General features: G+C 43.7%; 1 protein-coding gene across 1 annotated transcript in view; it reads left to right on the top strand.

Annotated features, from left to right (window-relative positions):
* The window catches only part of LOC140716709 (uncharacterized), an 82,663-nt gene that overhangs the window by 11,353 nt on the left and 46,704 nt on the right, over positions 1 to 24,606 (top strand). Inside the window, exons 2-3 of the mRNA XM_073029522.1 lie at positions 4,016 to 4,088; positions 5,920 to 6,068. Of these exons, the coding sequence (XP_072885623.1) occupies positions 4,016 to 4,088; positions 5,920 to 6,068 (222 nt within the window). The remainder of the gene's footprint in view (positions 1 to 4,015; positions 4,089 to 5,919; positions 6,069 to 24,606) is intronic.

Here is a 24,606-nt window from a genome sequence, read left to right as displayed (position 1 = left end):
AAAGGACATGCAAACGTCTCCCTGTCTTTCACAAGTGAGCCCAGGGAGAGAGTATTGATTGGCTTTGTGAGCAAGATTGCACTAGTGACCAACGGCAACATTTTGCAGACATTTAGTGTGACGGTTTTTGTTGTGTTGCATTTTTTAGTGGATTTAATTGGGTTCCCTTGTTTTCTGGCTGCCTACAAGAAGATGAATCTCAAGGTTGTGTACAGTATACATAGACCATAAGACATAGGAGCAGAATTAGGCCATTCAGCCCATCGAGTCTGCTCAAACATTTCATCATGTCTGATTCCAGATCCCACTCAACCCCATACACCTGCCTTCTCACCATATCCTTTGATGCCCCGAATAAGACCATATTTTGATAATAAATGGTACTTTGACTTTGAAATTATTCCAATTTTTTTCTGCCAATGGCCACGTGCTTAAATATAAAAGATTAAAGATGAACTTTATTTGTCACATGTACATGAAACATGCCATGAAATGTGTCGTTTACATCAATGATCAAAACAGTCCGAGGGTGTGCTGGGGGCAGCCCGCAAGTTTCGCCATGCTTCTTGTGCCAGTATAGCGCGCCCACAATTTAAAGCTGAAGGTGAAAAGTGGATGGTTTCTACAACAGGATAATGATCCTAAACACACCTCAAAATCCACAACGTACTACCTCAAGAGGCGCAAGCTGAAGGTTTTGCCATGACCCTCACAGTCTCCCGACCTAAACATCATCGAAAATCTGTGGATAGACCTCAAAAGAGCAGTGCATGCAAGACGGCCCAAGAATCTCACAGAACTAGAAGCCTTTTGCAAGGAAGAATGGGTGAAAATCCCCTAAACAAGAATTGAAAGACTCTTACCTTAGCTGGCTACAGAAAGTGTTTACAAGCTGTGATACTTGCCAAAGGGGGTGTTACTAAGTACTGACCATGCAGGGTGCCCAAACTTTTGCTTCAGGTCCTTTTCCTTTTTCTGTTATTTTGAAACTGTAAAAGATGGAAATAAAAAAGTAATCTTGCTTAAAATATTAAAGGAATGTGTCATCTTTAACTTTATGCCTTTTGGAAATCAGGTCATCTTTTACTCGCTTAGCTATTCACAGTAACAGAAATTTTGACCAGGGGTGCCCAAACTTTTGCATGCCACTGTATGCTCAATGGTGGGGAGGGTTTCACCCGTGATGGACCATGATGTGAAGTATCTCATTGGCATTCACAAGAAAAGAATAGACACTTAAACCAGTCATGATGAAGTATGCTTTGCAGCAGGGAGTTATATCACGTGAAATCTATAACAATTTAGCATGAGCAAATACCATGTTGTGTCAAAGGGAAGCATTGAGATGGCAGAAAGTGAATCTTTCTCGTCCTCTAGTGGCGCGCTGGGGAACAGCAAGCCTCAATAGACATACTAATGAAGGGATGTGACACTTCAGCAAAGTGTCGTTCAAGACTTTGGTGATCACTTTACCAATGGGCTTCACCAGAAAGGACAGCATTTCATACTCATCACTGAATGCTCCTGTGGTTCAGTGAGTTGTTAATTTTGCTTTGCACTGGGTGGTTTTGGGTTCAAGTCCAACTGAGGAATTGAGCAACACACACAAAATGCTGGTGGAACGCAGCAGGCCAGGCAGCATCTACAGGGAGAAGCACTGTCGATGTTTGTGTTTCAGAGTACAGTCCTGTACTGCCAGCAGTGCCACCTCTGAGGACAGTTGTGAAAAGATGAAAGATTAGCTTTACTTGTCACATATACATCAAAATGAATCGAAATAAATCATTATAGGAAGGATGTGGAAGCTATGGAGAGGGTGCAGAGGAGATTTACCAGGATGTTGCCTGGTTTGGAGAACAAGTCATATGAAGCAAGGTTAGCAGAGCTGGGACTTTTCTCTTTGGAGTGTAGAAGAATGAGAGGGGACTTGATAGAGGTCTACAAGATTATGAGAGGCATAGATAGGGTGGATAGTCAGTACCTGTTTCCCAGGGCACCAATAGCAAACACCAGAGGGCATATGTTCAAAATTAAGGGAGGGAAGTTTAGGGGAGACATCAGGGGTAAGTTTTTTACAGAGAGGGTTGTGAGTGCCTGGAATGACTTGCCAGGGATGGTGGTGGAGGCTAAAACATTAGGGGTATGTAAGAGCCTCTTGGACAGGCACATGGATGAAAGACAAATGGAGGGTTACGGGGTAGTGTGGGTTTAGTACTTTTTTTTAAAGGATTATATGGGTCGGCACAACATGGAGGGCTGAAGGGCCTGTACTGTGCTGTAGTATTCTATGGTTCTATGGAAGTGCATCGTTTTGCATCAACGACAACATGATTGTGCTGGGGGCAGCCTGCAAGTGTTGCCACGCTTCCAGCACCAACGTACATTCTCACAACTCACTAACCCTGACCTGTACATCTTTGAAATGTAGGAGGAAACCAGAGCACCGGGAGGAAATCCACATGGTCACAGGCAGAATGTACAAACTCCTTACAGGGACCGGCAAGAATTGAAGCCCATTTGTTGATTGCTGGTGCTGTAAAGAGTTGGACTAACCACGATGCTACCATTCTGCTCTGGTACCAGTGTGCTTTCTCAACTGGCTTCATGTTCAGAGCTCTCCACACTTTTCCCGATTAATATCAATAAAAGCTAATTATTTGGACATTATTGTTGGCAGTGGAAACTTGCTGTACATAAATTGGCTATATTTCCTACATTATAATAGTTCTCATACTTGGAGAGAGCTCTGAGATACTTTGGGATGTCTCTGAGGTGTGGTGGCGTGTTGGGGAGGAAGCATTAAGAAGAAGGACGCCTCACGTCTTAATAAGCTGATAAGGAAGGCGGGCTCTGTCGTGGGCAAAGTACTGGAGAGTTTAACATCGGTAGCTGAGCGAAGGGCGCTGAGTAGGCTACGGTCAATTATGGAAAACCCTGAACATCCTCTACATAGCACCATCCAGAGACAGAGAAGCAGTTTCAGCGACAGGTTACTGTCGATGCAATGCTCCTCAGACAGGATGAAGAGGTCAATACTCCCCAATGCCATTAGGCTTTACAATTCAACCGCCAGGACTTAAGAACTTTTTTTAAAGCTATTATTAATGCTTTTTGAGTTAGTGATTTAGATGCATATCATATTATTACTGAGTTAAGTATTGTATGTAATGAGTTTTTGCTACAACAAGTGTATGGGACATTGGAAAAAATGTTGAATTTCCCCATGGGGATGAATAAAGTATCTATCTATCTATCTATCTATCTATCTATATTGTTTATTATTCCTGAGCGTGCTGCTTGTTTCAGCCTTTCTGGTGTGTGCTCCTCCAGAACATCATTTCTAGTGAGCACTGCAGTGGTTTCCACTGATATAACAAATGAACCCATAAACACAAGAGATTCTGCAGATGCTGGAAACCCAAAGCAACTCATACACAATGCTAGAGGAACTCAACAGGTCAGGCAGCATCTACGGAGAGGAATAAAGAGTTGACGTTTTGGGCCGAGATCCTTAATCAGGATTGGAAAGGAAGGGGGAAGAAGCAAGAATGACGAAAGAAGGAAGAAGAGGAATCCAAGTGCCCTTTCAGTCTTCTCTGACATTCCGTACGATCAAAGCTAATCCAATGTTGTTAAAACCAGAAAAGGATGATGGAATATGGGGAGATGGAAGGAAGCAACACTTGAGGAAAGCAGGAATCTTCATTTCACAGGAAGTGGAGGGGATGTTTCCTATAGTGGGCAAATCTAGGACAGGGGCACAGCCTCAGAATACAGGCATGTCTATTTGGAACGGAGATGAGGAGGAATTTCTTTAGCCAGAGATGGTGAATCTGTGGAATTCATTGCCACAGATGGCTGTGGAGGCCAAGTCATTGGGTATATTTGATTACTCGGGGTGTTGAAGGTTACAGGGAGAAGGTGGGAGAATGGAGCTGAAAGGGATGATAGAATGGCAGAACAGATGCTATGGGATGAGTGGCCTAATTCTGCTCCTCTGCTTTATGGTCTTCAGGATTATGGCTGGGAGCTGAGGTGGCTGGAGATGAAATAGATTGTGAAGTGTCTTCCATTAACCCCAGCAGCTGGTACACTGGCAACATTCCGGACTTGCAGTGGCACTGTCCCTCCTAGCCTCTCCATGCTGACAGCCTGCCAGAACCTCCCTGTAGGACATGTCGAGGGCAGGAGATGCTAGGCAGCCTGTTCCCAACAGGCAGAAACATCTGCTGAATCAGCATCAGCTGGGGCACAGCTGGATATGAGCAGATGATCAGAGAGGGAGCAGTCATGCTCCCTGCTGCCAGCAAGGGGTGTTACCATCCCTGTGGTTATTCACACTATGAACGAAGCACTTTGATGTAAACGGGCACACGTTCCACTGTTTGGACTAATGTGATCACCTGGTTGAGGTTAGAATTCTGAAACGTATTGGGAAAGGGTCAAAAAGGTGTGCAGACACAATGAACCAGGTGTGGTGAACTACATATACCTGTCTGGACACCCCCCCGCTGACTGCTCCTGTGGCTCCTCCCACTGACCACGGCTCTCCCACAGACCCCGGTATAAATGCAATTGAGGCCTGAGCCCGGCCCTCAGTCTCCAGGATGTTGTGTGATGGTTACTTGCTGCTTGTGCTTTCTTCCAGCCAATAAAAGCCTACCTTAACCCATGTCTCAGAGTTATTGATGGTGCATCACCAGGCAATGACAAGATGGGCGTGAGCCAGAGAGCAGAAGAATGTATTAGCATTTGACAAAACTGTTTAAGTCTGAACAGAAAATGAACAACATGTCCTGATGGGTCTCAGCCTGAAACGTTGACTGTTTACTCATTTCCACAGATGCTGACTGACCTGCTGAACTCCACCAGCATTTTGTGTGGGTTACTCTGAATTTCCAGCATCTGTAGGATCACTTGTGTTTATGTTCTATGTTGAAAAGTGTGAAGTGATACTCTTTGGAAGGGCGATTCTGAAGGCAGAATACAGGGTTAATGGTGGAATTCTTAGCAGTGTGGAGGGACAGAGGGATATGGGGCCCACATCTATAGATCCCTCAAAGTTGCTGCTCAGGGTTGTTAAGAAGGAGAATGGTGTGTTGTCTTCATTAGTCAGGGGACTGAGTTTAAGACCTTGAGATAATGCTGCAACTCTATAAAACTCTGGTTAGGCCACACTTAGAATATTGTGTTCAGTTCTGGTCATTATAGAAAGGATGTGGAAGCTTTAGAGAGGGTGCGGAGGAGATTTATCAGGATGCTGCCTGGATTAGAGAGCATGTCTTAAGAGGATAGGTTGAGTGAGCTAAGCTTTTTTGGCTTTAGACTTGATAGAGGTGTCCAAGATGATAAGAGGCATAGATCAAGTGGACAGCAGTGACATTTTCCAGGGCGGAAATGGTTGATATGAGGAGGCATAATTTTAAGGTGATTGGAAGAAAGTATAGTGGGGGGGAAATCAGAGGTAAGTTTTTACTCAGAGAGTGGTGAAAGGCACTGCCAGGGGTGGTGATAGAGGCCAACACATTAGAGACATTTAAGAAACTCTTAGGCGGGCACATGGATAAAAGAAAAATTCAAGGCTAGGTGGGAGAGAAGTGTTAGATTGATCTTAGAGTAGATTTAGGGGTCAGGACAATATCAGGGGCCAGCTGACTTGTACTGTGCTGTAATGTTCTATGTGAAATGCTCTTCTGAGCTGGAATGATCCCAGTGAAACATCAAGAACAGCCCAGTGCAAGAGCACAGGCTAAGAACACCATAGTAGGAATATCCAGAGGGTGGATTCATACTGTGTCTGTGCCTTAGCGATATAACATTGTCACAGGCATGTCGCCTATACCAACAATAAAGTCTTCGCATGCAGAAATATTAATAGTGCTGCCTTGAAACATAAATTGTATGCATTTTGTGCTTCAGTGGATTTATGTTGCCATTACGCATTCCAAGGGACAGTTTCCCAGCAGGGACTGTGTCCCAGCGAGCGAGAACGTCAGCAAAGGATTTCAAGGTCCGCCTGGATGGGCGGTGCAAGAGCACCACCTGCTGCTACTACTGTGAAATTACAAGCAATGACAGCTATTGTGCATGTCAATTATCGTCCAGGACTTGGACCCAGGATCAGAATCAGGATCATGTTTATTGTTATGGACTGGTCTCAGCCCGAAATGTCAACTATTTATTCCCCACCATGGATGCTGCCTGACGTGTCGAGTTCCTCTAGCATTTTGTTTCCTCTAGATTTTGTGAAAATCTCTGGATTTTCAGCATCTGCAGAAGCTCTTGTATCATGAAATTTGTTGTTTTGCAGCACTACTACAGTGCAAGAGGTAAAAATATTACTGTAAGTTTCAAAAGTAAATAAATTGTGTAAAAGGGGAATAATGAGGTGTGTTTACAGGTGGATAATTTTTAATCTCTCCCTCTCCCAGTGCAAAGTGCCCTCCTGCTTCAAATTATCCACCATTGTTCCTGTACCAAAAAAGACCAAGGTAAGATTTCTGAATGATTGGCGTCCTGTTGCAGCCACCTCAATAATAAGCAAATGCTTTGAGAGGCTGATCAAGGATTACATCTGCAGCTTGCAACCACCCATACTGGACCCCCTACAATTCGCCTACCGACACAACCGATTGACAGCTGACACAATAGCCACTGCTCCGCATACTGTCCTTACACGTCTGGAGAAGAGGGATGCTTATGTGAGAATGCTGTTCCTGGACTACAGTTCAGCATTCAACACCACAATTCCCTCCAGGCTCAACTGGAAGCTCAGAGACCTCGGCTTTCACCCTGCCTTGTGTAGCTGGATCCTGAACTTCCTGTCAGATCACCAGCAGGTGGTAAACGTGGGCTCCCTCACCTCCACCCCTCTGACTCTCAACACAGGTGCCCCTCAGGGCTGTGTCCTAAGCCCCCTCCTTTACTCCCTGTATACGCATGACTGCGTCGCAACCCACTGTTCCAATAAGACCATAAGATATAGGAGCAGAAGAATGCCACTTGGCCCATTGAGTCTGCTCCGCCATCCAATCATGGACTGATCTAATTCTTCCAGTCATCCCCACTCCCCTACATACCCTGCTAATTAAATTTGCCGGCGATACTACACTGATTGGCCTAATCTCAAACAATAACGAGGTGGCCTACAGGGAGGAAGTCATCTCTCTGACACAGTGGTGTCAAGAAAACAACCTCTCCCTCAATGTCGCAAAAACAAAGGAGCTGGTTGTGGATTACAGGAGGAATGGAGACAGGCTAACCCCTATTGACATCAATGGATCCGGGGGTTGAGGGGGTAAACAGCTTCAAGTTCCTCGGCGTCCACATCACCGAGGACCTCACCGTGGTCTGCATACACCAGCTGTGTGGAGAAAAAGGCACAACAGCACCTCTTTCACCTCAGATGGTTGAGAAAGTTTGGTATGGGCCCCCAAATCCTAAGGACTTTCTACAGGGGCACAATTGAGAGCATCCTGACTGACTGCATCACTGCCTGGTATGGGAACTGTACCTCACTTAATCGCTGGACTCTGCAGAGAGTGGTGCAGACAGCCCAGCGCATCTGTAGCTGTGAACTTCCCATGATTCAGGACATTTACGAAGACAGGTGTGATAAAAGGGCCCGTAGGATCATTGGAGACCTGAGTCACCCCAACCAACCACAAACTGTTCCAGCTGCTACCATCCGGGAAGCAGTACCACAGCATAAAAGCCAGGACTAACAGGCTCCAGGACAGCTTCTTCCACCAGGCCATCAGACTGATTAACTCATGCTGATTTGAATGTATTCTATGTTACATTGACTGTTCTATTTATTATAAATTACTATGATTGCACATTTAGACAGAGACGTAAAGATTTTTGCTCCTCATGTATGTGAAGGATGTAAGAAATAAAGTCAATTCCATTCAATGTTCATGGGTTCATGTACCATTCAGAAATCTGATGGCAGAGAGGAAGAAGCTGTTCCTGAAATGTCGAGTGTGAGTTTTCAGATTCATTATGTAGTTGTCGTGAGAAGAGGCTATGTCTTAGTTGGTGAGTGTCTTTAAAGATGGACGCTGCCTTCTTAAGGCACCACCTCTTGAAGATGTCCTTGGTGGTTGTGCCTGTGACAAGGCTGGTTGAGTCTACAACCTTCTGCAGCTTTTTCCAATCTCGTGCATTGGAGCCTCCATACCAGGCAATAATGCAGCTAGTCCGAATGCTCTCCACGGTACATCTGTATGAATTTGCTAGAGTGTCGAGTGGCATACCAAACCTCCTCAAACTCCTAATAAAGTTGAGACACTGGTGTGCTGTCTTTATGATTACATCAATGTGTTGGACTCTGGATAGATTCTCCGAGATGTTGAAGCTGCTCACCCTTTCCACAGCCGACCCTTCAACAAGGACTGATAGATAGATAGATAGATAGATAGATACTTTATTCATCCCCATGGAGAAATTCAACTTTTTTCCAATGTCCCATACACTTGTTGTAGCAAAACTAATTACATACAATACTTAACTCAGTAAAAAATATGATATGCATCTAAATCACTATCTCAAAAAGCATTAATAATAGCTTTTAAAAAGTTCTTAAGTCCTGGCGGTTGAATTGTAAAGCCTAATGGCATTGGGGAGTATTGACCTCTTCATCCTGTCTGAGGAGCATTGCATCGACAGTAACCTGTCGCTGAAACTGCTTCTCTGTCTCTGGATGGTGCTATGTAGAGGATGTTCAGAGTTTTCCATAATTGACCGTAGCCTACTCAGTGCCCTTCGCTCAGCTACCGATGTTAAACTCTCCAGTACTTTGCCCACGACAGAGCCCGCCTTCCTTACCAGCTTATTAAGACGTGATGTGTGTTCTTCCAGCGACAGTGAAGGACAACCTGCAGATGTGTTGATGCACACCACTGCCTGTAAGGCTCTACATTCTCCCTGTGACTGCAATGGTTTCCTCCGGATTCCCTGGTTTTCTCCCACGTTCCAAAGATGTACCGGTCAGCAGGTTAATTGGTCATTGTGAATTGTGCCATGATTAGGCTGGGGTTGGGTTGGGTTGGGTTGCTAGGCAGCATGGGTGGGCCTACTCTGTACTGTGTCTCAATAAATAAGTAGCCTGTAGTGTGATTCTATTAAGAAATTTCATTCGCAGTACTCAAAAAGAGTAAAATGGAACAAAACTTTTTTTTCTGTGGTAGTCTGCATTTTCGCAAGTCCAAGGTGAGTGCAAGGCCCATATCATCACCAACTGCACCATATTTAGAAACATAGAAAACCTACAGCGCAATACAGGCCCTTCGGCCCAAAAAGCTGTGCCAAACATGTCCTTACCTGAGAAGTTACCTAGGGTTACCCATGGCCCTCTATCTTTCTGAGCTCCATGTATCTATCCAGGAGTCTCTTAAAAGACCCTATCGTATCCGCCTCCACCACCGTCGCTGGCAGCCCATTCCATTTATACAAAGAGATAGTGTAGCAGACCTGATGTTGTCTCTTGTCTAAAGTAGTAAAAATTCACATTTATTGTCATGGCAACAAATACACGTATACACAGGGCCAATGAAAAACTTGCAGGAACATCATGGGTATATAGTGCTCGCAATAGTCATAGAATGCTACAGTACAGAAACACAGCCTTCTGCCCATCTGGTCCATGCCAAACTATCCATCTGCCAAGTCCCATCGACCTGCACCGGAACCACAGCCCTCCGTACCCCTCCCATCCATGTACCTATCCAAATTTCTCTTAAATGTTGACATCAAACCTACATCCACCACTTACACTGGCAGCTCGTTCCACACTCTCACCATCCTCGGAGTGAAGAAGCTCCCCCTCATGTTCCCCTTAATCATTTCACCTTTCACCTTTAACCTATGACCTTAGTTGTAGTCTCACCCAACCTCAGTGTAAAAATATTGCTTCCATTTATACTATCTATACTCCTCATAATTTTGCACACCTCTATCAAATCTCCCCTCATTCTTCTATGCTCTAGGAACTAACCTATTCAACTTTTCCCCTTTGTCAAGAAAAACAAAAGTAAACATAAATTATACACAAATATATCTTCTCCCTGAATTGCCTTAAACTAATGTTGCCTACAAGCACGTAACTGGGGAGAAGGAAATGAAACCAGGCTTGAAGGACAGGAGTCATTCCCCATCTTTGTGAATGAGAGTGCTCAGAGTTCAGCAGATCAATAGCCAGATCACTAGGTGTATTTAAGGCAGAGAATTGTAGGGTTCAGGCTTGTGGGAAGAAGGTGGGAGAACATGGTTGGAAAACACAATCAGAAATGATTCGATAATGGTACAGACACAAAACGCTGGAGGAACTCAGCAGGCCAGGCAGCGTCTATGGAAAAAAGTAAACAGTTGACTCCAGTCCCGATGAAGGGTCTTGGTCCAAAACGTTGACTGTTTACTCTTTTCCATAGACGCTGCCTGGCCTGCTGAGTTCCTCCAGCATTTTGCGTGTGTTGCTTGGATTTCCAGCATCTGCAAATTCTCTTTTGTAGATAATGGTGCAGACTCGACAGGCGAAACGTCCTAATTCTATTCTTATAGTTTTATTATCTAAATGGCAAGTGGGAACAAGACTGGAGCCTAAGGCAAGGGAGCTTTCTAAATGTCACACCGTGAGCTGTTTTCACTTCTGAAGTACTTCACTGATGGGGTGAGGTTACTCTCTCAGTAGTGTTAAGATCCAATACTGAAGAACAGCTTGATTATAAATCCAAATCCATATCATGCTGATTTGAAGGGAGTGTAGGGAATTGGTATCCCAGCAGCACAAGCTTGAGTCGGTACCGAGTAGGACATACCTGGGGGTGGGGAGGCATGCTGTACAGATAACCCTGCTGAATTGTTCTTCAGGCCTCTTCACAGACCTCACAGCTCTGAACAAAGGTTGCTATTGTGTAAAAAATCAATAAAACAACAATGCAATTTGGGAGCCATGAATCACAATTGACGTCTGCCTTGGGCCATCTGTTATGCCTAACTACAACATCAGCATGAAAGGTTTCTCTATTGAAGAAATAGTGTCCTTTTAGCTGAAGCCTGAATTTGAAAACAGTCCGATAGTAACAGTGAGGAAAAAAACCCCCAAAACTATACTAATCCACTGCAAAGTCTCTTCAAGGTGCTGATGAAGGGACTTGGCCTGAAATGTCCACTTTTTATTCATTTCCATAGGTGCTGTCTGACCTGCTGAGTCCCTCCAGTAATTTGTGTGTGTTGCTCTTCAAGGTATGCTGACTTTGTAGAAGTTTCCCCTTAATTCTCCCCTGAAAGAATATAACCCAGCCCTGCATACTGAAAGAACTGAATCTGTGGATACATAGGAAGGAGAGTGCAGATACTGGAAACTGGACCAACAAACAATCTGCTAAACACAGGGGTTCCCAACCTTTTTTATGCCATGGACCCCTACCATTAACCAAGGGACTCATGGATCCCAGTTGGGAACCTCTGTAGCTGGAGGAATTCAGAGGGGTGAGCAGCATCTATGGAGGGGGGGAAAAATCAGCATGTTGGATTGAAACAGAGGGTCCGGACAGAGAGGGGAAATTTCCAGTATATGAGGGAGAGAGAAGGTAATGAGGCAGACAGGCCAGTGTGTGGAGGAGAAGAACGGATGAGGATTACCTGAACTGGAAAACTCAATGTTCATATCATTGGGCTGTAAGTACTGAAGATGAATATGAGATGCAAGTCTTCCAACTTGCGTTGGGCTCTCCAGGATGGTGGAGAAGGCTGAGGACAGACGGGTCAGTGTGGAAGTGGAAAGAAGGGTTAAGATGATCTGCAACCAGAAGTTTGATGGCCATGCAGGCAAAGCACAGGTGCTCTGTCAAACAGTAGCCTAGTCTACACCTGGTTTTTCCAATGTAAAGGAAGGGACTTTACCGAATGCCATAGATCAGGGGGGTAGAGGTGAACCCCTGTCTCATCTGGAAAGGCTGTTTAGGTCCTTGGATGGCAGTGAGGGAGGACTATGAAGGGATAGGTGTTGCACCTCATACAAGTAAAGGGGTGAGTGTCCTGACTCAGAGAGAGATGGGTTGGCAAGGATGAATGGATCAGAGATTCACAAAGAGGGTGGTCCTACAGAAATCAGAAAGGGGCACGAGGGTGGGGAAGATGTGGTGGGCCTTTGTGTTGCTGGAGTAAGAAATAGATGGGGGGTGGCAGATGTAGAAAGCCACAGCTGTATTGTACCTAACACATTGAAATGGTAAATAGACTGAGCCTGGTATCAGTCTGGTTACTAATGCAGAGTTGCTCCCAGCCCAATGAATCTTTCAAAATCTACCTCTTAAACATCTGGGAGACTGATTAAGATTTCAGATTTATATCTAGTTATCACAGGTACATCGAAACATAAAATGAAATGCATTCTTTGCGTTAACAGCTAACACAAACAAGCATGTGCAAATGTTGCCACACATTCCGTCACCTGCATGGCGTGTCCACAATGCTCGGCAAAACAAACAAGTAGCAGCAACGGAACAGAACAGAACAAGGCAACAACAGCAAAGCAAGCCCCTTTCCCACCCCCCACCCCCAGCCAATCTCCAGTCTATTGCATCATATCCAGTATATTACAATGGAAAATTTACTTAACCGGACAAACTGGCCTGTGTCAGTCTGTGTCATAATGCTTAGTTGCTCCTAGTTCAAGGAGTCCTCTCAAACATCTGGGAGACTGGTTATAGAATCATAGAGCAAGACAGTGTGGACACAGGCCCTTCTGCCAGAGCAGTCCATGATGACCACCAATGTTCCCTCTAATTTGTAATGACCAGTGTGCACAAAAAACTTGTGCTGTGCGATACTTTTCCCAGTGACAACAACACATGCACACTGAATTTTATATACAGAGGCATTCATTTTAACAATGAGCAAAACACTGTCAATAAGAACTTTGATCTCTTCTGGGTTTGATTGTTTACGCTTTCATTCATCTGTACTCTGAAAAGGCACAAGTAGCAGGCCTGTCATGGGTAATGAGGATTTTCTCATCAGAGTTTTTGCACACCGTCCCTATGTGACTTGCTAGCTAAATGATGCTTTAGAAGCTCAAGTTTGCAAATATCTCTCCACTTCTTCCCACTTGCAAATTCTCCAGCAACTTTTGCATCGTGACAACACACACAGGTCACACCAGTTTCTGTATTGTACATAAATATTTCTCGTAGCTGCACGTTCCTGACCTCATGAGCTTTCAGTGGAGCAGTTTCTACTGTTTCATTAAGCCATTCCACTGTAAATGAACGAGCAGTTCTTTTGCATTTCACGCCCTTTGCTTTTTTGAAATTTGACACAGTGAATCAATAATTTCTTTAATAAAAACAGTATAAATAAGACAGTTCTAAAATCTGCAGACAAATCATCGCAAACTCAGCGTTGTCAACACCATCCACATCAGAAACCGGAAAAGGAAATGAGATTGTGTATGATCGTGAAATATACTTTAACATGCCAATGAAGTGGAGAGTGACAACCTTTCTTGCGCAGTTTAAATTCCTTTGTGTGCTAGTAGCAAAAGATGTGTGCGTGTGCAAATGTTGATGTTTCAGGCCGAGACCCTTCATCTGATCCTGATGAAGGGTCTCAGCCTAAAATACTTACTAGTTGTTCCTCTCCACAGATGCTGCCTGACCTGCTGAGTTCCTCCAGCATTTTGTGTGTGTTGCCCTGAATTTCCAGCATCTGCAGAATCTCTTGTGTTTTTGATATACTGGATTGTATCACAAACTCTGATGGGATAATCAACCCATTCTGAATTTGGCATTGACCACCAGCGACCATAAACTCAATTGGATCAACCACATAAGTACTACGTCAGAGACTGGTTTCCTAGTAGCCAGTGAGTTACCTCAAGTGAAGGGTCAGGGATGTAATGCAAAAGCCTTGACTTGCTCTGATGAGTGCAACTCCCCCAACACTCAGAGCTGAACGTAATCCAAGAGCAAGCACACCATTTGATTTGTTCATTTGTTTGTTATGTGCCGTGTTATATGATGTGGCTGATCATGGTCCATGAGCATGATTGTTCTGGGCAGAGTCTTTACAATACGGGTGACCCCTGCCATTATTAACTCTCCTCAGAGATTATCAGTGGTTACATAACCAGGGCTTGTGATATGCACCAGCTGCTCATACAACCATCACGTGACCCTGATTAGGGGGAAAGCAGGTGCTACACCTTGCTCAATGGTGACCTGCAGGCTAGCGGAGGGAAGGAGCACCTTACGTCTCCTTTGGTAGAGACGTATCGCCACCCTGCCACCATTTGATTAACCCCCCCCCCCATTTGCCACCCCAAACTTTGATTCCCACTGTAATCATTGCAAAAAACACTTCACATTCATTCAGTACTTTGCAAACCTGTGATCTCTGCTACCAAGGCAGCAAGCACATGGGATCACCACCACCCATAGGTTCCCCTCAAAGTTGCACATCATCCTGCTATGGAGGTGCATCACTGATCTTCACCCTAACTCCTGCATCTTTCACCCCAGCAGTGCTTTCACTTAAAGGACTGCAGCAGTTCAGGAATCCATGCAAGGATTGGTGGGGAAGAGTCACATGAACAGACTCACTGAGCATTTACCAATGTTGAACGTGAACAACATTAGCCTGCATTTGACCTACAACCTCTTAAGTCTTTCCTATATCTATGTACCTGTCCAACTGTCTTTTAAACGTTGTTATTGTTCCTGTTTCAACCACTTCCTCTGGGGGCTTATTCCATGTTTGTAAAATCCTCTATATAAAAAAAAAGTTGCCCCTCGTTTGTATTAAATCTTTCCCCTTTCATCTTAAATTCTTGATTCCCCAGCCCAGGGAAAAAGACTGAGTGCATTCTCCCTATCTGTACACATCATAATGTTATACATCTCCATAAGATCTCCTCTCATTCTCATATGTTCCAATGAATAACGTCCTATCCTATCCAACCTTTCCTTATAACTTAGTCCCTCGAGTCCTGGTAACATCCTCATTAATCTTTTCTGCACACTTACCAGCTCAATAACAGAATTCCTTTTGCAGGGTGATCAAACCTGAAAACAATACTCCAAGGCAGGGATTGGTCCACTTTTAGATATCCAGGGAATCAAGAGATACATGGTTTAGAGGAAAGCGAGACTGGGTAAAATGTCAGCCATGATTTTATCAAAAGGGGAACAGGCCTGAGGGACCAAGTGGTCTTCTGTTATTGAACATTGAAGATCTGTATTTGACCTGGAGGTGGGAAGTGTCAGGTGAATGATAGGGTTTTTTTGTGCCAGAGGCCATCATGGTGACCTCCGGAATTCACTCATCGTAGAGGGAGCCATACCTGCTCATATCACCACCATCTCACTGAGGAGAACTGAGATGAGAGAACAAAGGAACATTCATCATCACCTTGGATAGCCTCCGCTCCACTGCTGGCCTTAGACTTTCCAGCATCCTGTTCTGCTGATCAGTAGTTCTGTACACTTGTACTGGATGCAAGTCTGTTTCTGTTGCCATTGGTTTTGAGATATTATCTGCTGCATGTGAAAGAGATATATGCTTGAGTTTCCTTTACAGAGGTTCTCAGCAAAGTAGCTGACATGATGTGAACTGTGAAATGTGGTTGTGAATGTTGATGGGCAGGGTTAGTGAGTGGTAAGTGAAGGTGCAGACTAGAGTGTCGAGCTGGGAAGTGTGAAGTAGGCTTTACATGCAGTTCTGATCACTACACTATAGGAGGGATGTGGTTAAGCTAGAGAAAATTCAAATGGATGGCCTGAGTTATCAGAAGAGGTTGGATAGGCTGAGTTCATTTTCCCTAGAGCAAAGGAGGCAGAGAGCTGAAATGATGCAAGTGTATGAATTATGAGAGGCACAGATAGGGTAGATAGCCAGTGTCTTTTTCCCATGGGCGGGGTGTCTAGAGGACATAGGATTAAGATACTTCCGGTAAAATGGTGGTGCATTTGGATGAAGCGGCCTCCCAGGAGCCAACCAAAGGTGTTTTTTCTTTGGAAAATATGTTTTTTATGATTGCAAGATGGTACTGGGCTCCAAGAGCTTTGGGTGCTGTGGGACTACCCCATCAGTGAGCTGCTCATTGATAGTAGCTGGACTGGGTGTTCGTGGAGCTGGCTGAGGTGTCGAAGTGCATGGCCGGGGTGTCGGAGAAGGAGCCAGCCAACGGGTCGTAGAAGGAGCTGGCCGATGTGTCAGAGTGGCTGGATTGGGTTCGAAGGAGCTGACCTGGGTGCAGATTGTGTTGTTACCTGCTACTCAAAGGCATCGTTGGTGCATGAGTTTGACGTGCAGTGTAACCAAGGGTGATCGTCTCAGATGTTTCTCTTGTGATTGCAAGAATCTGTTGGACATTGATAATGTAAGATGCCACAGGCCTGGTTCTCTTGTTTGGTGACAAAACAGGCAACAAGGAGCTATGTAGCCTTGGTTGTAGCAAGGACTAGGCCTCAAGCCATGGACTTGCCTGCTGCTGCAGTCCAGGCGAGGAGACACCAGTGGCGGTGGTCTGTGCTCATTTGGGCACTGGCTTCTTCTGGCACTGCTGCCCGTCTACATTTGGTTGGTGGAAAGACAGGCTGGATTGTGTGCATCTGCACACTGCTGGGAGACTATACCATCAATTTGCAAGACATGATGCTCAGAGTCTTGGACCATATATGTGTTTTCTTTTGCATTACTATTTTTTTTGCTCACTATTTTGAATGTGCTGTGTATGTTTTGCACCCTGGCACCAGAGGAACATTATTTTGTTTGGCTGTATCTACGTATAGAAACATGGAAGCATAGAAAACCTACAGCACAATACAGGCCCTTCGGCCTACAATGCTGTGCCGAACATGTCCTTAATTTGGATATTACCTCGGGTTACCCATAGCCCTCTATTTTTCTAAGCATGTACCTATCCAGGAGTCTCTATTGTATCTGCCTCCACCACTGTCGCTGGCAGCCATTCCACGCTTTCACCAACCTCTGCATAAAAAACTGACCCCTGACATCTCCTCTGTACCTACTTCCAAGCACCTTAAAACCGTATCCTCATGTATTAGCCATTCCAGCCCTGGGAAAAAGGCTCTGACTACCCACACAATCAATGCCTCTCATCATCTTATACACCTCTATCAGGTCACCTCTCATCCTCCGTTACTCCAAGGAGAAAAGGCCGAGTTCACTCAACCTATTCTCATAAGGCACGCTCCCCAATCCAGGCAACATCCTTGTAAATCTCCTCTGCACCCTTTCTATGGTTTCCACATCCTTTCTCTAGTGAGGCGACCAGAAATGAGCACAGTGGAGTCTGACCAGGGTCCTATATAGCTGTAACATTACTCTCGGCTCTTGAACTCAATCCCATGGTTGATGAAGGTCAATGCACCATATGCCTTCTTAACCACACAGTCAACCTGCGCAGGAGCTTTGAGTGTCCTATAGACTCAGACCCCTAGATCCCCCACACTGCAAGAGTCTTACCATTAATACTATATTCTGCCATCATATTTGACCTACCAAAATGAACCACCTCACACTTATCTGGATTGAACTCCATCTGCCACATCTCAGCCCAGTTTTGCATTCTATCAATGTCCCATTGTAACCTCTGACAGCCCTCCACACTATCCACAACATCCCCAAGTATTCTTGAATGATAATTAAACTTGATTTGATGAGAGGGAGGACAATACACACCCATGCAATCATCTGTTTGAACTTTTTCCATCTGGCAGACGTTATCAAATTTTCTATGTCTGCACCTCCAGACTGAAAAATAGCTTTTTCCCCAGAGCTATAATTGCTCTGAACCAGTCGATCAAGCATTATCCATAAGTTTGTTATATTGCTACTTTTAATACTGTGTTTATGGCTGTCATGCATCTGAGTTGCACTTTTGTACTGCTGGACATTGCTTGTACTGGCTGGTTACTTGATTTTATTTATTGTTTATTTATTTTATTTGTAGTTTTATAGCATTGAGTATGGGAGTTGCAAACTCATTTTCGCTGTATTGGTGCATGGAAATTGTACTATGCAATGACAATAAAGGTATTTCATTTTCAATTCCAATTTAAAGGAAATCTAAGGATTTAAGTATCTTTCAGAAAGAATAGTCGGTATCTGGAATGAGCTGCCAGAGGAGGTGGTGGAAGCAGGAACAATGACAACATTTGAGAGGCATTTGGACAGGTACTTGAATGAGTATGAAATTAATACAAGCAAGTAGGATTAGTACAGATTGGCACTGATATGGTGGGCTGAATAGCCTGTTTCTATTCTGTACAACTCTATGACTCTATGCAGAGTTTGTACGATGGCATTTGTTGCTCAATTCACTGTCCTGTACCAGGCATGATTAAACACTCCAAGTGCTTGAGGTCTTGCTCATGGCGTCAACCTTCTAGCATCATCCACTAGTTATCTCTACTTTGTCAATCTGGGTCCGGGTTGTAGAGGACCTCACCTTTCCTCATCATCTCTTCCACCGATGAATGAAGTACAGAATCTGGCAATCCGAGGGTGCCTTCCCAGCATGAGCTGGCTTAAAACCATCCAAAGCCACTCAGTCCTGCCTGCAACAGTGAGCATGTCTCCTTTAAGAGGTACCGTCATCCCTTCAGTCAGCGCCAGTTTATGGTAATGTCACCCAATCACACTCTGTGAGCGTGCACTCATGCACTAAGCACCTGACTGGCTCTGATTGCGGGCTGTAATCATGCCATTGAGCTGCTCCACAAATGCCGTGTGGTGCTGAATCCTCACATACTGATATTCCATGCTGTGGTGTCCTTCACCTTCAGTGATCCATAGTCAATTGGGTCTCCCCTATCTTAAAAGCTACATCAGAGAAAATAATTACAGTACCATCTAATTATCTGTTGGCTGATTCAACCATTCTGTCTCAAATCTACACCCACTAACACATGATAACATCTAATTACGTTGACTTTCCTGCTGACAATTCAGAAATTCTGTCTCTTCCTTTCTTTCCTTGTTGTAACCAACGGAGCACATTGATAATCTCACTAAGAGTTGATGCAAAAATCTTCCTTACAAACTTTAACGTTAATTATGATTTAAATAGATTTCTTTCGGAAAGATAACACATCCAAGGACTCATTGTCTGACTAATTAGAGATGTGATGTTTGGGGAGAAACAGTTTCTCAAACTAAGACCTTCCTTACCTCATGGATGGGTCTCTTGTAGACTGAATGAGAATGAAAGCGTACTGAGCACAGTGGTACAGCTAGCAGAGATGTCACCTCACAGCAGCAGTGAACCAGGTTCAACCCTGACCTTGGGACTGTCTGTGTGGTGTTTGCATAAGGAAAAGTTGATGGGAAGGTAGAGAGAATAAAATGGGATTAGGGTGTTGTAAATTGATGTCTTTGAGCAGATGGGGCTCATCACCCGGTGCTCATCTAGGAGAAGGAACACTCTGATCTCAAACCTCTGCTGTCTTGAGGCTATACCCACTCATGGGGAAGGCTTCGGGAGTAAACCCCAAGGGAAAAATCCAGAGTTGGAGACCCTAAGGCAGTCCTACATTGAGTTCAACACTGACTGGCAACTTCTGCAACGCTGCTGGTGCCAAACTGTATCGGTCTCTGCTGTTCCTTTGGGTTAATCAGATGCGTGGAGAGAGGGAGCTTGCTACATGGGCAACAGCTTGCTCTCCACATCGTACTGCCCAGGCTTGCATATCTAGACAGCTAGGACACGACATCCATGGTCAACCCTGACCATTGGAGGCCTCACTCACTCACACCTGACCTCAGTGGTTGGGAAGATGTTGGAGTCAATTGTTAAGGATGAGGTTATGGAGTACTTGGTGACACAGGACAAGATAGGATGAAGTCAGTGTGGTTTCCTTAAGGAAAATTCTTGCCTAATGAACCTGTTGGAATTCTTTGAGGAGATTAAAAGTGGGATAGATAAAGGGGTTGTAGTAGATGTTGTATATTTGGACTTTCAGAAGGCCTTTGACAAAGTGCCACACATGATGCTGCTTACCAAGGTAAGAGCCCATGGTATTACAGGAAACTTACTGGCATGGTTAGAGCATTGGCTGATTGGTAGGAGGCGGCGAGTAGAAATAAAAGGATCCTTTTCTGGTTGGCTGCCCATGACTAGTGGTGTTCCACAGGGGTCGGTGTTGGGATCACTTATTTTCACGCTGTATATCAATGATTTAGATGATGAAATAGATGGCTTTGCAGATGATACGAAGATTGGTGGAAGGGCAGGTAGCGTTGAGGAAACAGGTAGGCTGCAGAAGGACAGACAGATTCAGAGAATGGCCAAGAAAGTGGCAAATTAAATACAATGTTGGAAAATGCATTGTCATGCACTTTGGTAGTAGAAGTAAATGTGCAGACTATTTTCTAAACAGGGAGAAAATCTGCAATGTGAAAGGATTTGGGAGTCCTTGTGCTGAACACCCCAGGTTAACTTGCAGATAGAGTCAGTGGTGAGGAAGGCAAATGCAATGTTGGTATTCATTTCAAGAGGTCTAGAAAACAAGAGCAGGGATGTGATGCTGAGGCTTTATAAGGCACTGGTGAGGCCTCACCTTGAGTATTGTCAACAGTTTTGGGATCCTCATCTAAGAAAAGATGTGCTGGCATTGGAGAGGGTTCAAAGGAGGTTCACAAGGATGATTCTGGGAATGAAAGGGTTACCATATGAGGAACATTTGATAGTTCTGGGTCTGTACTTGCTGGAATTTAGAAGGATGAGGGGGGATCTCATTGAAACCTTTCAAACGTTGAAAGGCCTAGACAGGGTAATGTGGAAAGCATGTTTCCCGTGGTGGGGGAGTCTAGGACAAGAGGGCACAGCCTCAAGATAAAGGGGTGTCAATTTAAAACAGAGATGTGGAGAAATTTCTTTAGCCAGAGGGTGGTGAATTTGTGGAATTTGTTACCACAGGCAGCTGTAGAGGTGAGGTCATTGGGTGTATTTAAGACAGTGTTTGACATGTTCTCGATTGGACACAGCATCAAAGGTTACAGGGAGAAGGATGGGCAGTAGGTCTGAGGAGGGGAAAAATTTATTAGCCATGGTTGAATGGCAGAACACACTCGATGGGCCAAATGGCCTAATTCTGTTCCTATGTCTTATGGTCTTATGATCATAAATGGAGTAACGTATGAAACAGCCCGATTCAGTGGTGTGACACCTGCTGAAGAGAAATTTCTAGAAAATTGCGGAATCAACTATACTGCAATTACTGAAAATCACCAAACAATGACACATGTACAGTTGATTATATAAAGATGCAAGCAAGCATATGAATAGTTAAACGATGAGAAAAGTAACAATTTCACAGTCTAATGCAATGTACAAATCCATGAAGGGCATAGACAGGGTGAATTCACTCAGTCTTTTCTCAGGTTGGAGGAATGAATAACTAGAGGGCTTGAGTTTAAGGTGAGAGGGGAGCGATTTAACAGGAACTTGAGAGGCAACTTTTTTTACACAAAGGTGGTATGTATGTAGCATGAGCTGCCAGAGGAAATTGTTGAGGCAGGAAGAATAACAGCTTTTAGAAGACAATTGCAGAGGTACATAGATTGGAAACATTATAGTCAACCTTAAATGGGCAAATGAGCAGCCATAAATGCAAAAGGTTCTGTGGATGTTGGAAGTCCAGGATAACACATACAAAAGCAGCAGGTCAGGCAGCGCCTATGGAAATGAGTAAACAGTCGGCATTTCAACCGAGACTCTTCATCAGGACTGGAAAGGAAGGGGGAAGATGCCAGAATAAGAAGGTGGGGGAGGTGAAGCAAATTAGACTAGCTTCAATGGGTATCTTGGTCAGCATTGACCAGTTGGGCCAAAAGGCTTGTTTCCCTGCTGCATGACTCTGTGAATGCTCTGAATCTATACTTTGTTGAGCCAGCATCTATCCATTTTTTAATACAAACACAAAATGCTGGCAGAACTCAGCAGGCCAGATAGCATCGATGGGAGGAGGTAGTGACGACATTGGGTCTCGGCCCGAAACGTCGTCACTTCCTCCTCCCATAGATGCTGTCTGGCCTGCTGAGTTCTGCCAGCATTTTGTGCTTTTATTTATTTCCAGCATCTGCAGATTCACTCGTGTTGCCTTCTATCCATTTTTTGTTGTGTTATGTGTCCACTAGTATAGTGACACACTTGCTGAATAATTGACAATGAATATGAATGCTGAGAAAGATGACATCTGTAAATTATTTGATGCTTCTGCCCTCTATAAATTGGCAAATGCCAAGATTTCAATCTGGAAGGGTAACAAGTTTATTAAAAGTGAAAGCTCAGTCGCATCTCAAACTGGATTGCTGCAATATCTCAAAGATTCCTAATATACAAAAATACCCTTAAGCAATCCAATAGTGGGTGTCCATTCTAAAATTAGAAGTAAAAAGTTTTGAAAAAGTGCATCATTAGTAGGACCTGAAATAGCAATGATGATATTTATGTTTATGTGTGGGATTATTTTTACATTATGCATTGTTACAATGTGAAAGGTGGTATGAGAATGGGTGGTGGACACACAGCATTCAAAAGCAAAGTGAATAAATGGTTTAAGAGAAAAGTTTTATAGAGCTTTGATGAAAGAGCATGAACATCTGTCTATTTAGATATCTGAACTACTGAGACACACATGCTTAATGGACTGAATTGACTCACCCTTGCCAATTATTTAATCTTTTGATATACTGTGTGTGTATATATATACAGGAACAGACAAGTTCTGAGTCAGGTACCAGCATATTACAAATTTTCAAACACTAGGATGTGGTTACTTCTCTCAGTCACATTATCAGCTATCACCAAAAGTTAGCAACGCTTAAAAATAAAGATTAAGGAAGTGAAATTAACATGATCTGCAAAAATAATCTTTTGATAATTATTTTCTTCTGGAGTTTTACAGAAGGTAAGATATATTTTATTACATTTCATTTATTTTTCTCTTTTAAACCTCATCTATTAATTTCAATGTATGTGAAGAGCTTGAATGTACGTGTAGCTCTTGCAATGTACGCATTAATTAATTATGTGAAGTAAGTCCAGCAGACAGAGTATATATAGGCATGACAAAGCACACGGAAAATTGCAAGGATGAATTTTATCTTTTTCAATAGTCTGAATAGTAAAGCAGCTAATCAGAGAATATGATTAGTGCTTGGGAATATGATATTATTATCATCACAAAGATATGGTTGAAAGAAGGCAGGACAGACAACTTGATATCCTGGGCATAGGATCTTCAGGGAAGATGGAAAGAAGAGGCAGCTTTATAATATTAATTAAGGAGTCCATTACTACAGTTAGGAGGGATGATGTCCTAGAAGGCCTCATAAGGCCTCTTCCTATGAGGCCATACAGATACTCAGAAACAAAAAGGAGTGATCATTTAATAGTGTTATATTCACAGCTTCTTGAGAGGCAGCAGAAAGTAGAGCAGATAATGTAGGGTATGCAGATAATGTAGGGTATGAAAATAATACGGTTGTAATAATTGTGGATTTCAACTTCCTCAATATTAACTGGGATAGTCTTAATATGAAAATGTTTGATTGGAATTTTGAAAGGAGAGCTTTGCAAGTGTGTACATAGAAATCCTGACCTCAGAGAAGGCAGTACTGGAACAATATAGACAATAGACAATAGACAATAGGTGCAGAAGTAGACCGTTTGGCCCTTTGAGCCTGCACCGCCATTTTGAGATCATGGCTGATCAATTCCTATCAATACCCGGTTCCTGCCTTGTCCCCATATCCCTTAATTCCCCTATCCATAAGATACCTATCTAGCTCCTTCTTGAAAGCATCCAGGGAATTGGCCTCCACTACTTTCCGAGGCAGTGCATTCTAGACCCCCACAACTCTCTGGGAGAAGAAGTTTTTCCTTAACTCTGTCCTAAATGACCTACCCCTTATTCTCAAACCATGCCCTCTGGTACTGGACTCTCCCAGCATCTGGAACATATTTCCTGCCTCTATCTTGTCCAATCCCTTAATAATCTTATATGTTGCAATCAGATCCCCTCTCAATCTCCTTAATTCCAGCGTGTACAAGCCCAGTCTCTCTAACCTCTTTGCGTAAGACAGTCCAGACATCCCAGGAATTAACCTCGTGAATCTACGCTGCACTTCCTCTACAACCAGGATGTCCTTCCTTAACCCTGGGGACCAAAACTCTACACAATGTAGCTTGTAGACAGCAGGTGTTGGAATGTCAATGGAAGAGCACTTTGGAGGTAGTGACCCTGATGGTGTAAGTTTCAAAGCAATTACATACCAAAAATTATGGATGGATAAGAAAGTAATGTCTTGAATTAGAGGAAGGCTGATTTCAATACCATAAGGCAGGACCTGCCAAAATAGATGCTACATCTGACAAGCATCATAGAAAGTGTAAGAGGGTATCTGAAGTCAAAAGAAAAAAAGAGGACACTGTGTGTTACTGGAGAACAAGATAAAGATAATTTTAAAGCATTTTGTAACTACTTTAATGGTAAGGGCATAACCAGGGAAAGAGCTGAAACCAAGAGACCAAAGAGAAAACAGTCTGAGGACCAAGATTAATCTTACTTGGAAAGA

This window comes from Hemitrygon akajei, chromosome 26 (assembly GCF_048418815.1).
Source record: "Hemitrygon akajei chromosome 26, sHemAka1.3, whole genome shotgun sequence".
Taxonomy (NCBI): domain Eukaryota; kingdom Metazoa; phylum Chordata; class Chondrichthyes; order Myliobatiformes; family Dasyatidae; genus Hemitrygon; species Hemitrygon akajei.
The sequence above is the reverse complement of the archived record's forward strand: the minus strand, read 5'-3'. Positions and strand labels throughout refer to the sequence as shown.